This window comes from Sciurus vulgaris (assembly GCF_902686455.1).
Source record: "Sciurus vulgaris genome assembly, chromosome: 11".
In the NCBI taxonomy this organism is placed as follows: Eukaryota; Metazoa; Chordata; class Mammalia; order Rodentia; family Sciuridae; genus Sciurus; species Sciurus vulgaris.
Window position 1 is genome coordinate 55,238,930 of NC_136472.1, and position 15,318 is coordinate 55,254,247.

Genomic DNA, 15,318 nt, shown 5'->3' on the forward strand with positions numbered 1-15,318 from the left:
GGTCTCAGACTTCCTGCCTCATCCACTAGGCAGTGTGGTGCAGTACAGTCACCCACTTTCCTGAGCCTCTGGGAGAGAGAGGCTGCTGCGCCCTGACAGGCATCTGTAGTTCCGTAGAAACCAGGCCACGGGCAAACTGTTTTCTTGAACATAACTGCTGCCTCATCCCAGATGCTGCTGCCCCCCTGGCCCCACCTCCCCTACTTACTGAAGGAGGACCATAGGATCATAGTTAGGTCCAGCACCTGAAGGCTGGTACAGGTCACCTTTTAGCAGTAGGAAAGAAGGCCCAATGTAGCATGATGCTTGAGAATATAGACCCTGAGCCTAAACTGACCAGTTCAAATCCTGACCTTGCTGTTTATTAAGCTATGTGAATTTGGTGAAATGACTTAACCCTGGGCCTCAGTTTCCTCATCTGCAAAGTGGAGTGATGAAAAACTAATATACCTCATCCAGCTATACAAGGAACAAATGAATTAATATTAGAAAGCTTATAACTCTGCCTGACATGGAAGTGTTTTGTGTTTTATAAATAAGCAGAGAGGGAGATAGATAGAGAGAGAGAGAGAGAGAGAGAGAGACAGAGAGAGACAGAGACAGAGACAGAGAAAGAGAGAATGATAACAATGTGCTGGTATAAGTTCACAACAGGTTCTCACTGTTCTCATTGAGTGCATTATCCCCAGTTATAGTTAGTAGAGGCTTGGAGTCCAGTAAATGGCAGAGCCAGGATTAGAACCTGGATCTCCTAAGGTCAACCCAGAGATCTCCCTTTAGCACCCCAGGGTGACTCTCCCCCACAGTCCCTGCACCTCCATGTCTGAGCAGAGCATGCACATCTCACTCCTCCCAGAGCCTGGAGCTATGTTTTTGTCTGTCCAGGTAAAGGAGGCCCTCCCTACCTCCCAGAGCTTCCAGAGTGTTCGTTATCGACATCCCAATCCAGGAGGCCAAGCCAGGGGCTTCAGGGGGCTCTAGTGCTAATGGGACCAGAGAGCGAGGAGAGGGGGTGGAAATAGGGAACTGACAGACAGGGCTTTGTTCTGAATCCCCGTCTCACGGCTTGCCGATGGCGTCTGAAATTTCAGCCCCTTCATTATTCCTTTCCTCTGTGGCACATTTTCCAGTCCAGAAACAGAGTCAGAGAAATAAACATAATGAGTGCCTCTCTTGGCTCATCTGAGGCCCTCTTTTCTTCCAGGGCTAGCTCTCCTTCTCAGATGAGCATTTCTCAGCAGTGCCCCAATGCTTGGGGGCGAGAGGACATTTTAATGAAATTCAGGGTTTTACCTTCCCAGTTGTTTCTCAGGCTTTTGAATTATCCACCCTTTCTTGTGCTGATGGACTCATCTCTCCTTTGTTCCACTGACCCTCAGATGCTCATGTCTTCATGGTGCTACACAAAGCCCCTTTTGCAGAGCTCTTTGTGGAGTAAAAGGGAGAGGGAAGTTGATCCTGCAACCTGAACCAGGAGCCCTGTGGGAATTTTATTCCTACTGGGGTCCTGGGCAAGTTCCCTTTGGGAACAAGAAAGGGAACTTCACTCAGAGGAGCTTGGGGGAAAACACTTGCAATCATTGACCTACCTGGGTTCATGTTTCTAAGAAGATCTCAGGCCTGAGGACAGCTGAGAGAAGAGTCTGGAAAGCAGGGGAGGAGCTGGTGCAGATATAACCTGACTGAGCCAAAGACCCTGTGCTGATTTGACCTATGCTGGGTCCCCAGTGGGGTCAGATTATCCAATAAGACCTAGTCCTGGGGCTCCATCCCTCTGTTCTTGCCCCCTAAAGGAATTCTGTTGTTAAGTCCTCTGTCCTGCACTGAGGCAGCCTGTGCTCTACAACTTGCTGTACCTTTTAGGACTAGAAAATGATTCTCTGTGCCTTTGCTGTCCCAGCCATATAAGGGACAGAGCAATCCCTGCTTTCCTGTGGGACTTAAAGACTCTGACAGGTGGCAGGGATCCAGAGAGGACAAGATGCAGTGAATCGTAGCCAGGCTTGGACACTTGCCTTTCTTTTCTTCTTCCAGACACTCAAGAGACAAGGCTTGTTGTCGGTCAGGAACACCTGACTTGGGATCCCAGCAGCCTTATTTGCTCACGAGGTATCCTTAAACAAGTCATTTCACCTCTCTGGGCCTCCATTTCCTCATCGGATTCAGAAACACAAGTTCCTGCCCTGCAGGTTTGCTGTGAAAAATAGGTTGCAAGGAGCCAATCAGTAGTTCTCCTTGAATCTGATGTCCCCAGAAACCTAGAGAGTTCTTTACTGAGCCCCTTCCTTTTGTGCCTTTTTGAGCCACTGGCCACCTCTGCCAGGACCTTCTCTCCCTTGAGAAGACTGGGGTCTGTATCCAGAGAAGGAGGGGGGTCATTCCTGGCAACAAGAGAGGTGACTATAGGAGTGCTGTAGGGTGGGAGTTGGCCTTCAGTGCCCTTCAGAGGCTGTGTGTCCTCTAACCCCCATAGCATCCAGCTTGTGACCCCCACATGTACTAACAAGTCTCCAAAGGGTCAGCACATGTTGTTGGAGTTAAGCCCCCAGCTGCCCTGCACTGGCCTCAGACTGAAGAAGGGCACCCGGGATCCAGTTTCTGTTTTGCAGCTACAGCCTACGTGACCTTAGAGAACACATCATCTCCCTGGGCCTAGGTGTCACCTGATCTCTGAGGGTCTTTCAGCTCTGTGCTTATTCAATGACGAGCTTCAGTTCTGATCCCCAGGGCTGAAGTGCACAGAGCAGACAGCAGCAGTGTTCAGCAGGGGCAGTCTCAGCATGGGTCTGCATCCCCAGCTAGCCCTCAGACCCCCATCTCCCAATCTGCTGTTGCCTAAACTCTGAGAAGAGGAATCTGAGCCTAGGGTTCCCAGCTCAGGCCAAATGACAATAGTCACAACCATGTATTGAGCACTTACTATGTGTGAGACACCAACTAGCTTTACATGCAGGAGTTCCTTAATTCCCACAGCAATCACAATACTCCCTATTTTGCAGATGAGGAAAACTGAGGTTCAGAGAGGTCAAGAGATTTGCCCCGGGTCACATAGCTAACAAAAGTAAAAGCAGGGATTTGAAGCCAAGACATCAGATGCCAAAGCCCTGAGCTTATTTGCTATTATTTGCTTGCTTCAAGAATAGGAATTCAGAGGTCAGATCACAAAAGCATTAAGATGTGACAGTAAGGTTCCATAGAATGGAAAAAAATAAAAGAGAGATCAATTGTTTGTTTTGCTAATGAGAGCTTGGGTCACAGGTCCCCATCCCGACTTGGTTATAGCCTTATGGCGTTGTAGTGACAACAGACAGGAAGCCTGCTTCTCAGGGGTGTGGTGGGACAGAGGCCTGGCAGGGATGCTTGAAGCTGGGCAAAGCACCACCCTGTGCCTGGATTTCAGAACCTAATGATGTCCCAGTGGGGTGAAAGGGACACCTGAGTGAGGGGACAGAGTCCTGAGTCCTATGCCACCCCTCACCCCCCATTTTGGTGTCCTCATCTGTAAAATTGAGGCAGAAGGAAGTACCACCTGCTCTGGGATCCCTCGGGCTGATGTAGGGTGGGTTGGTTGTAACAAGGTACTAGGGTCCATCTTCAGGTGTATTCTGGGGAACAGCCCAGCTGTCAGTCCCTTCTCTGGAGCAGGCCATGAGTACCTGGTGGTGGGCCTTTCCTGCTACCAGTTGCTCTCTCGACCTGGTGCTTATTCCCTCTCTCTGTGGCCAAGGTGGGGGATGAGATTGTCCGGATCAATGGATATTCCATCTCCTCCTGCACCCATGAGGAGGTCATCAATCTCATCAGAACCAAGAAGACTGTGTCCATCAAAGTGAGACGTGAGTGAGGCCAGAGCATGGTGGGGCTCAGTGATAGTGGACTGGGGTGGGCAGTGGCAGTACCCAGGTCCCGGGAGGACAGAGAGAGCAGGGCAGCTGCCCTAACCCCAGTGCTTTTCTCCCACAGACATCGGCCTGATCCCTGTGAAGAGGTGAGTAAGACCCTCCTCTGCAACAGTATTTTCCTTGAGGGTCCAGTGCCCTGGTATCAGTCACAATGGTCCTGGGCCAGTGAAGGTGGAGGCTGCAGATGTGGCAGATCTGGACTTGGGTCCTGGTCCCTAAAATATCGCTAACAAACACCTGTTTTATTTTTCCCTCTTGTCAGCTCTCCTGAGGAGCCCCTCAAGTGGCAGTATGTGGATCAGTTTGTGTCAGAATCTGGGGTAAGGGCCAGGACCACTTGTGATGGGGCTTTGGTGGAGTGGACTTCCAGGAGGGGCAGCTGGCCTTAAGGGATGGTTGACTCTAAGGATATGTTCTCAGGGTCTTCACACAGGCCTCCAGGACTCCAGGATGCTGGAGTAGAAGGCCCTCAGCTGGCCTGGCTAGTGCAGACCCACACCCCAGAGACAGAATGACCATATGGTCTGTGAAAATTAGGCAGTGCTTACCGTGAAGCTCAAGAGGCCATTGGCATGCATATAGACAGCCAATGACCTTGCTTTTATTCCTCCTCCAGGGCAGTCGGGGCAGCCTGGGCTCTCCAGGGAGCCGGGCACACAAGGAGAAGAAGGTCTTCATCAGCCTGGTGGGCTCACGGGGCCTTGGCTGCAGGTGGGTGGCAGCATGCCCTAGGCTGGGTGGTGGCAGGTAGACTCCAGTAGACTTCTAATGCCTCTTCCCTTCCTCACTGCTGCTTCTGAGGACACCTTGTCAGTGATGTAACTTGTCCATCAGTGATGACACTTCTTGTTGCCTGAGTTCCACTCTGAACTTCACAGCCACCCAGGGCCAGAGGGCCAGCTCCCACCAAGTTCATTTTACAGATGAGGAAATTGAGACCCAGAGGCAGAGCCACGTTTCTTGGATAGGCCTTTGACTGTTTGCAAAAGGACATTGCCTATCTGGGCATCTCTGTCACAGTTCTCTTGTCACAGGTTACCTCTTGACCTTCCTTAAGAGGCAGTCAGGGAATTCCAAACAGGCATTGGGCCACATGAGGAGTTCTTGTCAAGCACGCAGGTGTTACAGTCACTCCGTTGTCAGTTCCAGCCCTACCGGGCCATGCACAAGCTCAAGAACCTTGAACCAGTTAACATAACCACTCAGACTCAGTTTTCCCCCTATAAATAGGGGAGAATAATACACACATTACAAGGTTATTGCAAAGGAAGTAAACAAGAGCTTAGTAGATTAAGCTTAGTGCCTAGCAGGTAGTAAGTGGTTGGTAAATGTCAGCTAATATTATTTATGTTGTTCTGATTATTTCCATCCCTTCATGTTTATTCAACACTTTTATAAGTGATTTTTAAAAAATATCTTTCCTTTCTGGAAGATGATAGAAATATAGAAGCCAAACATAGTTACAACATAGGGTGAGAAGGACACTGAGGGAGCTACATCCTGCCTCAGGGATGGCAAATAGGTTTCCTATCTGTGCCATCTCTAATCGATTAGTAGGTGGCTTCCTGGGGTACTGTTCTACTAAGTTTTTTTTTTTTTTTTTTTTTTTTTTTTTTGGTACCAGGGATTGAACCCAGGAGTGCCTAACTACTGAGCCACACCTCTGGCCCTTTTTAAATATTTTATTTAGAGACAGGGTCTCACTAAGTTGCTTAGGGCCTCCCTAAGTTGCTGAAGCTGACTTTGAACTCACAATCTTCCTGCCTCACTCTCCCGAGCTGCTGGGATTTCAGTTGGATATCACTGTGCCTGGCTCTGCAAAGAATTCTAAGACTGTATCCAGCTTGCTGGGGAAGAGTGCTGCAGTCCCTTAGTGATGTCAGCCACAGATCTAAGGCAGGGAGAAGAATGAGCAAGTGCCATCCTTCCTGCACATATTTTGGGAGCACAGAGAAGGGAGTACTAGCTCAATCTTGTGATAGAATAAGGGAACTGCTGAAAAAATTTTAAATGAGATAGCATTTGAGTCATCAGGTATGAAAGGAAAGTTCTAGAAAGAGAAGAAACAGCACATGTGGTTATATTGGGTGAGGGTTGGGTAGGGAGAATTACAAGTAGTTTTCTGTGTCTATTACCCAGGGGAATAGAATCAGCCTGGAAGGGAGACAGAGGTGGAGAGTCTGTGGGTCCTGAGTTCATGAGTGACCTATGTCCTGAACACCAGATGCCCAGATCTGGGTGATAGGACACTGAAAACCAGTAAGTGCTTTAGGGGACAAGCAAAGAGGGCAGAGCCTCAGCTGCATTTCCCACCTCCCACAGCATTTCCAGTGGCCCCATCCAGAAACCGGGCATCTTCATCAGCCACGTGAAGCCTGGCTCCCTGTCTGCAGAGGTGGGGCTGGAGGTGAGTGACCCAAAGAAATTAACCTCTCATGGCATAATATTTGATAGCTAGTAAGACAGTTATGGAGTAGAGAGGTGACAAGGTGAGCTTGAGGCCCTCCCAGGGCCCCATCAAAGCTTTTCAACTGCTCTACTCATCGGGAAGAGTTGATAAACAGCCACTTAGGCCCAGAGCCTACACCTCGCACCTTGAAGGATCCCTTCCTACAGATGAGTGTAACACACCAATCTTTCTCCATCTCTCCTTCAGACAGGAGACCAGATTGTTGAAGTCAATGGCATCGACTTCTCTAACCTGGACCACAAGGAGGTAAGATATGAGGGTCTTTATCTGCTGGCCTTATCACCTCCCCACCCTACTTCTCACCTCAGCCACCATGGTGTCTGTGTTCTCTGCCTGGACTGCCCTGGTCTATCGTCAGACCCCAGATGACTGACTTCCTGTTCCCACAGGCTGTGAATGTACTGAAGAGTAGCCGTAGTCTGACCATCTCCATCGTAGCTGGAGCTGTAAGTCCAGAATGAGGTGATGGGGACCTCATGACCCCCGACCTTCAGACCCAGAACCTATGGCCTCATATCTCTGCCACATTCCTGGAAAGGGCCAGAGGGTCTCCCTCCCTGAAGCTCTGACAGCAGAGGAACAGGGCTTCTGCCCAGCAAGAAGCTTGAGTCAGAGACTACCAGAGTTGTAACACCCGGTGGGGGGGGGGGGGGGGGGCACAGCACTGAGAAGGCAACCCCCATTTGGCAAAGCTGTGGCTGTGGATGCACAGCTTCCCCAGGAGGCTGAACAAAGGGCCTCTTCTCCCCCTGAGGGCCGGGAACTGTTCATGACTGACCGCGAGCGGCTGGCGGAGGCACGGCAGCGTGAGCTACAGCGGCAGGAGCTCCTGATGCAGAAGCGGCTGGCCATGGAGTCCAACAAAATCCTCCAGGAGCAGCAGGAGATGGAGCGCCAGTGAGTGGCCATCCAGGGGGCCCCGCCTTCCCAGACCACCGTGGCCCCACCCACCTTGCCTCTTGACCCCTGCTCCTACACAGACTTCATCCCCACTTCCCCAGCTGTCCTCAGACCATATGGGTTAAGTGGCAGGTCAGTATATCCATCCTCTGCCTCAGACCACCTGGCTTCTTCCTCCTTGCTGAAGACAGCCCCTGATTTCCAGACTCCAGGACTGTGGGAAATGAGGTTCCTGCCAGCAGTACCGACATGTTGAGTACCTACCATGTGGCTGCTGCTGATTAGGACCTTGCTTATCTTACTTAATTTAATCCCACACCAGCCCTGGGAGGGAGTTGGTGTTAGTCTGATTTATAAGAAAGGCAGCTCAGAGGGGTGAAGCATCTTGGGTCCAAAGTCACACATGACCAAGCTGGGATTCATATCCAGACAATCTGGTTTGAGAACCTGGCAGTCCCCAGAGGGCTACCCACTTGTGGTGCTAACTGCTTCCCACCAGGTGGTTAAAATGATGGACTGAGAAAATAAATGGGGCAAGCAATTCATAAATCAAAAACTACGGTCAAAATCCAAATGCACATGTATTCTCAGCACTTAATAAGTATTTGGAAAAGGAAGGAGAAAGGATGTCCCCATCTCCCACATCAAAGAGCTAGTCTGGAAAGTCACACCTGGTTAGCAGCCCCTGCCTGGGGTCTGGCTGGGCCCTTCTCTGAGAGGACCCTCTCTCAGTCAGGTCCTGCCTATTGTTGGTTACTTCATCCAAGAGTTTGGAGGGGGACACATGGATTGTGGCTCTCATGTGAACCTGCCACTCATCTCCTGTGGCACAAAATCTCTGCCTAGCTAGGCCAGACAAAACCACCCAGGAGCACAGGTCCAGACTTTGTTGGACAACTTCCTCAGCACCCAAAGCTGTTGCAGGTGACCCTGGAAAGGAAACTGGAGGAAACATTTAAACTTCTCTCAAATCAAGAATCAGCCACAAGGAACAGTTCACTTTTTTTGCATAGACTTAAACATGCCAACCTACATTTATTTTAGGAGGAGAAAGGAAATTGCCCAGAAGGCAGCAGAGGAAAATGAGAGATACCGGAAGGAGATGGAACAGTGAGTATTTTGTAGTGTGTGCATGCACATGCAGGTGCTCATGAATGTACTACCAGAAGTGTGGCCAGCCAGAGTCCACCTCCAGGCTCAGTTTACCTGGCCCTCTGTCCCCTGGTGGCTCCTCCTCTATTTGTAGCCATGACGCACTCCTAGTACAGCCAACATACCAGGGCAACAAGAGCAGAGGTGTTTGCTCAGAACAACAGCTCCAGAGTGGCCTTCCTCACCACACTGGAACCGTGTGGGCTCTCCTGAGCTGGTTGGGGTTCTCAGGTAGGCAAGGAATAGGCAAGACGTAGACAAGATGTAGGACTTCGAAGGTTCCAACTCAAATCACAGGTATGGGGGTTTAATTTCAGGATCACAGAAGAGGAAGAGAAGTTTAAGAAGCAATGGGAAGAAGACTGGGGCTCAAAGGAACAGCTCCTCTTGCCTAAAACCATCACTGCTGAGGTGCACCCAGTACCCCTTCGCAAGCCAAAGTGTAGGTACCATGTGGTAGGGGCAGGGGTCTTCTAGGACCTGGGGCTGGAGACCAGGACAGAAATGCTGGCCTCCTTCCACTCACCTCCACCTCCTCAGGTGAACAACCCAGAGCTCTCTCAGCTTCATTCCCTTCATGGAGGTGCAGCCATGTGCAAAGGGCCATTTTTCAGGGCTTTAGGGCGGGAGGGATCTGTCTGCCTTCTTGTTTGAGGCCTGCTCCACACACAAGTTCATAGGCTTTCCCCCACAGCACACTGCACACAGGCCATTGGGCTGCTGCAGATGGGAGAGCTGTGCAAAAGAGGAACTGTCTCATGCGATTACTGTCTTAGTGTGTGGGATGGCGTGCCCTTTTCTGCCTGGTTCTAGACTGGAGTTGGGATAAAACCAGCAGCAAGAAGGAGGAAGGAGCTCTGGTGGTCCAAGGTTGGTGGGCAAATGAGGGAGGAGCTTGCTTGAAGTGCCTCTACCACCTACATCCCTGTACGTGGGTGGCTGTCACACCACTCCAGGGGTGGAGACAGGGAGAGGTCTTTGAGACCCCTCCCAGACACCAGCTGTGTGCCTGGTGGCTGCACCATGCTGGGATCTCAGTTCCCACCACCCTTTCCATCTCTTCATTGGTCCTCCATCTTTACCTCCAGTCTCAGTCCAGACCTCCACCAGCTACTCTCCTGTCCTAAGGGACCCAACTTAGAGAACCAAGGCTGTGTCAGCCAACTGGAATACTATCCCAGGGTCTAGATAGCTTTGTCCCAACTCTGGATCATACCTGAGCCTCAAAGGGATATCAACTTGCCAACACAGGTCTCTTGGACCAAAGCAGGTGCTCCCAGCACATTCCTTCCTGGCAGCAGAGACAGCGGCATCTCATGGTTCTCTCAGAAAGACAAAGTATGCTGTCATCACCTTGACATTCAGTATTAGCTGAGGATTAGCCAAAACTAAATTCCTGATGAATAATCCCTGTTTTAGACAGGCAGCTAATTTGCTCTTATGAGTGAAATGGGAGCTTTGAAAGGAGAGAAATCGATTTTAATTGCTTCTCATGAAAGTAATCCTGGTCTATTTAGTACCTTCCTAGAAATTAGGTCTCAGCTTCACGGCAAGCACACCCTCTCAGGGAACTATGGAAAATAAAAGCCTTTCACTAGCTAGGTATTTATTTAGCCCTTTTTAACCAAATCAAGTTTCTTGAATAAAAGGAGCAAGAACTTTGCCTTTGCTTATGATACATGTATTCCAAGGCAGTTCCACAAAGTACAGGATTGATGACCCCAGTCTGCCAGCCCCCTGGGCAGCTGCCACAGCCATCCATCTCCATATGCACCCACAATTTAATCCTAACTTGGATGTAAATCAGGAAATGTAGTAGCGCCTCTGACGCAGCTCAATTCCTGTCTCTCGCTACTGTTCCAGGGCAGCTGGAATAGCCAGCACCATGTTGGGCCAACAGAACCTCATTGGCCGACCATCCTCACCCCACCCAAACTTTAACTCTGGGACCCAATTAGCCAGTAGGTTAGGTCTGACTCAGGTTTCTGTGCCTGCAAGGGGTGAACCTACATTTTTGAACAAATAGGGAAAAGTGTGGAGCATCTCTAGCCTAGAACATGAAGGCCCTCAGTGTAAGAATGTGGGCGGGACAGACTGCTCCCCCCCAGCAGCTGCCCCCAGAGGGTTCTGAAAATTGCTTCAGCCTCCCTATCCAGGGTAACCCAGCAGCACCCCAACATTTGACCAAGCCCTCAGAGATAGGATAACCTGTCACAGAGGTACCTAAAGACCCTTCCTTAGCCAGGGCAGTAGTTTAGGGGGTGGTGTCTTTATTAAGGACCTCAGAGCTGGAAGGGCCTTGGGAGATGAGGAGGTTTAAAAGGGAGAAATCTCTAGCCTTTTCTCCATAAAGGACTTTCTTAATTGTGCCCCCATCCACAAATAGACCTATTATACGAATGTTGATTTTTTTTCTTACTCAACTATTCAATAATCCTTTGTCTTCCCACTGTTTTATCAAGTAGTCCTCTTGTTGGCAAGGGAATCAGTGTTTCTTGGTTAAGTAAATATAAATCTATCCCAAAGCAAAGAAACTTAACATACAGCCTTTTCACAAGCCCATGGGCAAGGAAGTTTGAAATACAAAAAAGCAGCTCACAAGCACCTTCTAGACCAGGGTCCAGATTGGAAGTAACTGGAATGCATGGTTTCCTACTCTGTCCACATGATGTCTTCCTGATTACATGTGCCCTGTTTACCTTCAGGATCTCCATACTCTTCAGGATCCCCAGCCTCTACCTAATGCCTACCCAGTTCAGACATCCCCCAGGGGACCCAGAGTCCCAACGCAAGGCCGCTGAGAAGAAGGCAGAAGGATATATTGTCTCTCAGCAAGTCCTTGCCTTCAAATGTGTCTAACATTCAAATGTTCCCATCCTTACTCGCCCACTTCCCAACTTTCAACCTGGCATCCTGAAAAATGGCTGTCAGGCTGCCATTTTTCAGATCAGAGGCCCCTTTTGGTCACCTATTTTACAGAGAGAAAAACTAAAGCTACTGAGGTTGAAAGTACCGCAGGCACCAACCAGAGCAAAATACCTTCGCTCTGGCATCCTGAGCCCTGCCCCTTCCCCTAACCTCACTGCTCCCTGGAAGAAACTGTTCACAGGCTCCCAGACTCCTGGGAAGCCCCACTGGCCTCTCAGTCTCCTGAGTCCTTTGGTTCACCAGCTTCCTCCTCTTTTCCCTGGGGTAGATGATCAGGGAGTGGACCCTGAGCTGGAGCCCGCAGATGACCTGGATAGAGGCACAGAGGAGCAGGGAGAGCAGGTTTGTGCCCCCGCTTTGCTCCCTGGCCTGGCTGTCATGCTTGCTCTGCCCACCTCCTCCTGAAGCAGTGCAGACACCTGGCTCTGAGGGGCTGGCACATGGTAAGAACCACTGGGGTCCATGAAGCCGCTTCATACCCCAGCTAAGCCCAAGCAAAACCTTGGGACAGAACACATGGCCAAGCTAATAAATCAGCAGGCACGCACCAATGCGACTGAACTGCCGGTAGAAATGTTTAAGTACTACCCAAGCTCAAGTGCCCTCTCTGCTGCTCTGGCCTCTCCCCATTCCCAGATCCAGCAACTAAGGAGGTAGTGCTTAGTCCAGCAGGGGGCTTTCAACAGCCTATTCCAGCTCTATTCCAGGGGGTTAAGGGTGGACAATTATTTAAGCCTTTGTCTCAGCCCCTAAGAGCTCAGGTTTGGGGGCTGCCCTGCCATGCTGTCGCCTGTGGAAAGAAGGGGCTGTGCTCTGCTTATCTGGCCTGGATGGGGGACCTGCTTTTCTGGGGGCACATCTGCCCATTGCTACCAGAGCCGGCCTTTCAGAGTTGACCCAGCCACTGCCTCTCTTGCAATGCTGAGGGCAGAGGACTTGGCCTCCCCTGTGAGACAAGACAGTTTTGTTCTGTTTGACTACAGTTCTAGGCAGAGACCCAGGCTTTCCTTTGTCTCGAGACGTTTCTTGGATGGAGAAGCAGGCATCAGTTAGAGAGGGTTTTTTCTCTTTCAATGGGGTTTTGTTTGGAGATGATATCTGTGATTTGGAAAAGTTCATCCTTCCATAAGGAGTTTTCTTGCTGATTTTTCTGGCACTGACATCTGAAGCCAGCATTCTGGGGAGGGCCTTTTCGCAGGTGGTCTTGGGACTGCTTTGTCCCAGGTGAGGTCAGGTAAGTGGAGAGACAGACAGAGGGTGTGATTTTGCTGTCAGATCTGCCAACACTGCTCTTCATCCCCTACAGCCATGCATTCCTTGGGAACCCAACTCTCACCTGCTGCCCATGGATGCTCTGGCCCAGCCGAACCACATCTCACCATTTTGTTCTCTGTGTTCTTATAGCCTTTGGGTGGTTTTACCGGTATGATGGCAAATTCCCAACCATCCGGAAGGTAGGACAGAACTGGGTGCTGTGCCAGTTTGCTGCTCAGTTTGCCGTGGATTTTTGACTTTTCAAACTTTTCTTTTCCTATTAGTTCTGACCAATGCCATCTGCCCTTTCCCTTGGAGGCTAACCCTGTCCTCTGTCAGGCTGACACCAAATGGCAAGGAACCATTGCAGAGGCATCATGGGGGCACGAGACCTGGCCAAGGACCATCAGGCTCCATGTGGGTCTGCTCCAGCTCCCTTGGGCACTGAGCAGGACCAGGAATCTTCTGCTTTGTTCTGACAAATAGAGCCAAAGGGCATGACCAGAAGCCTGGGGTCAGAGTGAAATGCCAGTGTGGGTGTACACAGAGGCACTTTTCTAGATTCAGACTGGCTGCCCATGTGGCCTCAGGTTGGACAGGAAACTGCACCAATCACAATCTCTCCTGGAACTAACTGCATTTGCCCAGGATTATACATTTTTTCCCCCAATCTCTGGGGCTGTTAATTTTCTGTCTAAATCTTATCATAGGATCTCCAGGCCCCATAAAACTCTTCTGTCCTTTGTCTTTCTAAATCACTTTGGCATTTGATTATGAAAATGCCACTGTTAATATCTGAAAATTGGACATTCAAGATGTCTTGGTATTTGGAAATCAGCCTATTAACATAAATCTGAGTAAGCTAAATTGGATGTTATCACTCAACCAGCTCTCTCTGGCAAGAAGGTACCCCAGAAACCAAAACACTGGCAGCTGGTGACTGATGATCTGCAACTTCTCCCTTCCCGTAATATGGGCATATCAGATATGCCAGGAAAATCTACCCCTTCCGCCCTTTCTCCAGCCCATTCCCATTAAAATAACAGATAGCAATATTCTGGCTGACTCAGATGATATCTTTACCCAGGAGCCCAGATCATGATTTGTATATAAGAATGAGTGACTTTGAATAGAGTTCCCTGGAATGTTTTCCCGTACTATCATAGTCTCAGAAAGCCCTTGGTCTCATAAAACTATCTTCTTTATTTTGCAAGCTGACTCCATGGCTTAGATTTCTAATTCTTCTAATTCTTCTCTCCATACTTTCTCTATTAGAACTCAACTAGAGAGGGCAAAACACACACACACACACACACACACACACACACACACACACACACACACGCACATACACACACAGACACACATGGAATTTTACTGGGAAAAAATAATAAAAGGAGACAGGTCAAATCTTCTCCAGGCACTAATAACTATGAAATGTGGAAGAGTTGCAATCTCTTACACACACCCATCATAAACCAGGTCACTTGCAATTTGCCATTGGTAAAGAGGTAGGGCTGGTTTCCCCCTATTTATTAGTTCTACCATTTCAGAAACAGCTGGCATTTTGGTTTTCATTTTTATTTCCAAAGGAGAATAGTTGCTCCTAGGTAGAAGCAAGAGCACATCACCCCATCTGCCTCTCCTCTCAGCCTGGAATGAAAGGAATATTTGCCATGACTTTAGCTGACAGCTAAAAGGACATCATAGTCGTGTCCCTCATCCTTCTCTGAAAATCCATCCTCATTTCATTTATAGCCATGGGAGATGCTTTGTCTCTCAGCAGCTGGAACACCAGGTCCCCAGGTAATACAAGGGACATCCATGGCCATGATCAATAATACACAAAATCCCCCTATCAGAAAAGAGAAAAATTTGTTGACTTCTATTTCTGCCCTGGCATTAAGACCCTCTGGGGCTCAGGGCCTCCAGCCTGTAGCCCCACAAAGTCTATGCTGGGACCTGAAGGATTCATGGTTCTGACTAAGACCTGTCACAGAACTGCTTGAGTAAGTCATGCAGAGCAGCCTTACTCTCAAGAGCCCTCAGTCTGGCAGAAGAGACAGATTCACACACAGCTAAGTTACCTGGGTGGGGAAAAGGGGAGCTGGCGGGAGATCCATAGGCAAAGCTATGGGGAGACGTGCCCTTCTGCATCTCTAAGCTACTTTACTGGGGATAGGATAGAAACTTTACCGTCAGCCCTGTCCCACTCAGAAACCCTGGCTCTGCAATCTTAGCATTTGTGGGTCTTTTTTCAAATCAATAAGAAGTTCATTTCTATTGTGGTGGTTCCCGTGAGAGGCCATACCCTTATTCTAACAAACTGTCATTAGGCAGCATGTTTCTGGATCCTCTTGGAGAATTGCTGTCTAAACCTACAGCATGGTGGTAGGGATTCAGCTCTCAACTGTGCCAGGACTTTAGTGAACAGGGTAGGCAAGGAGGACTTGGAAGCAGGAAGAAACATTTTATCAAGAGGCTCATAGACTGCTCTGGAGGTGGGTCCCAGAGGTAACCACTTACAAAGAATATTGGCTGTACATGGAGGTGAGAGTTATCTTTTCAGTAGGGAGGGGAGTAGGATAAGCCTGCAGAGATCCATAATGACCCACCATCCCTCCAGCTGTGGATGAAAGCTGTATATCCATTGCTGAGGAACTCAATTCCTCATTCCTGCCCTCAGATATTAAGGTGATTCAAGAAATACAA

At 49.4% G+C, this 15,318-nt stretch overlaps 1 protein-coding gene across 4 annotated transcripts in view; it reads left to right on the forward strand.

Annotated features, from left to right (window-relative positions):
• Positions 1-15,318, forward strand: part of USH1C (USH1 protein network component harmonin) — a gene marked incomplete at its 3' end in the record, with an annotated part of 43,592 nt that overhangs the window by 10,970 nt on the left and 17,304 nt on the right. For all 4 annotated transcript variants that reach the window (XM_079103956.1, XM_079103954.1, XM_079103955.1 and 1 more), the window contains exons 5-15: positions 3,728-3,836; positions 3,964-3,988; positions 4,165-4,222; positions 4,519-4,613; positions 6,225-6,309; positions 6,559-6,618; positions 6,762-6,818; positions 7,127-7,269; positions 8,317-8,382; positions 8,742-8,866; positions 11,621-11,694. In XM_079103956.1, the coding sequence (XP_078960082.1) occupies positions 3,728-3,836; positions 3,964-3,988; positions 4,165-4,222; positions 4,519-4,613; positions 6,225-6,309; positions 6,559-6,618; positions 6,762-6,818; positions 7,127-7,269; positions 8,317-8,382; positions 8,742-8,866; positions 11,621-11,694 (897 nt within the window). The remainder of the gene's footprint in view (positions 1-3,727; positions 3,837-3,963; positions 3,989-4,164; positions 4,223-4,518; positions 4,614-6,224; positions 6,310-6,558; positions 6,619-6,761; positions 6,819-7,126; positions 7,270-8,316; positions 8,383-8,741; positions 8,867-11,620; positions 11,695-15,318) is intronic.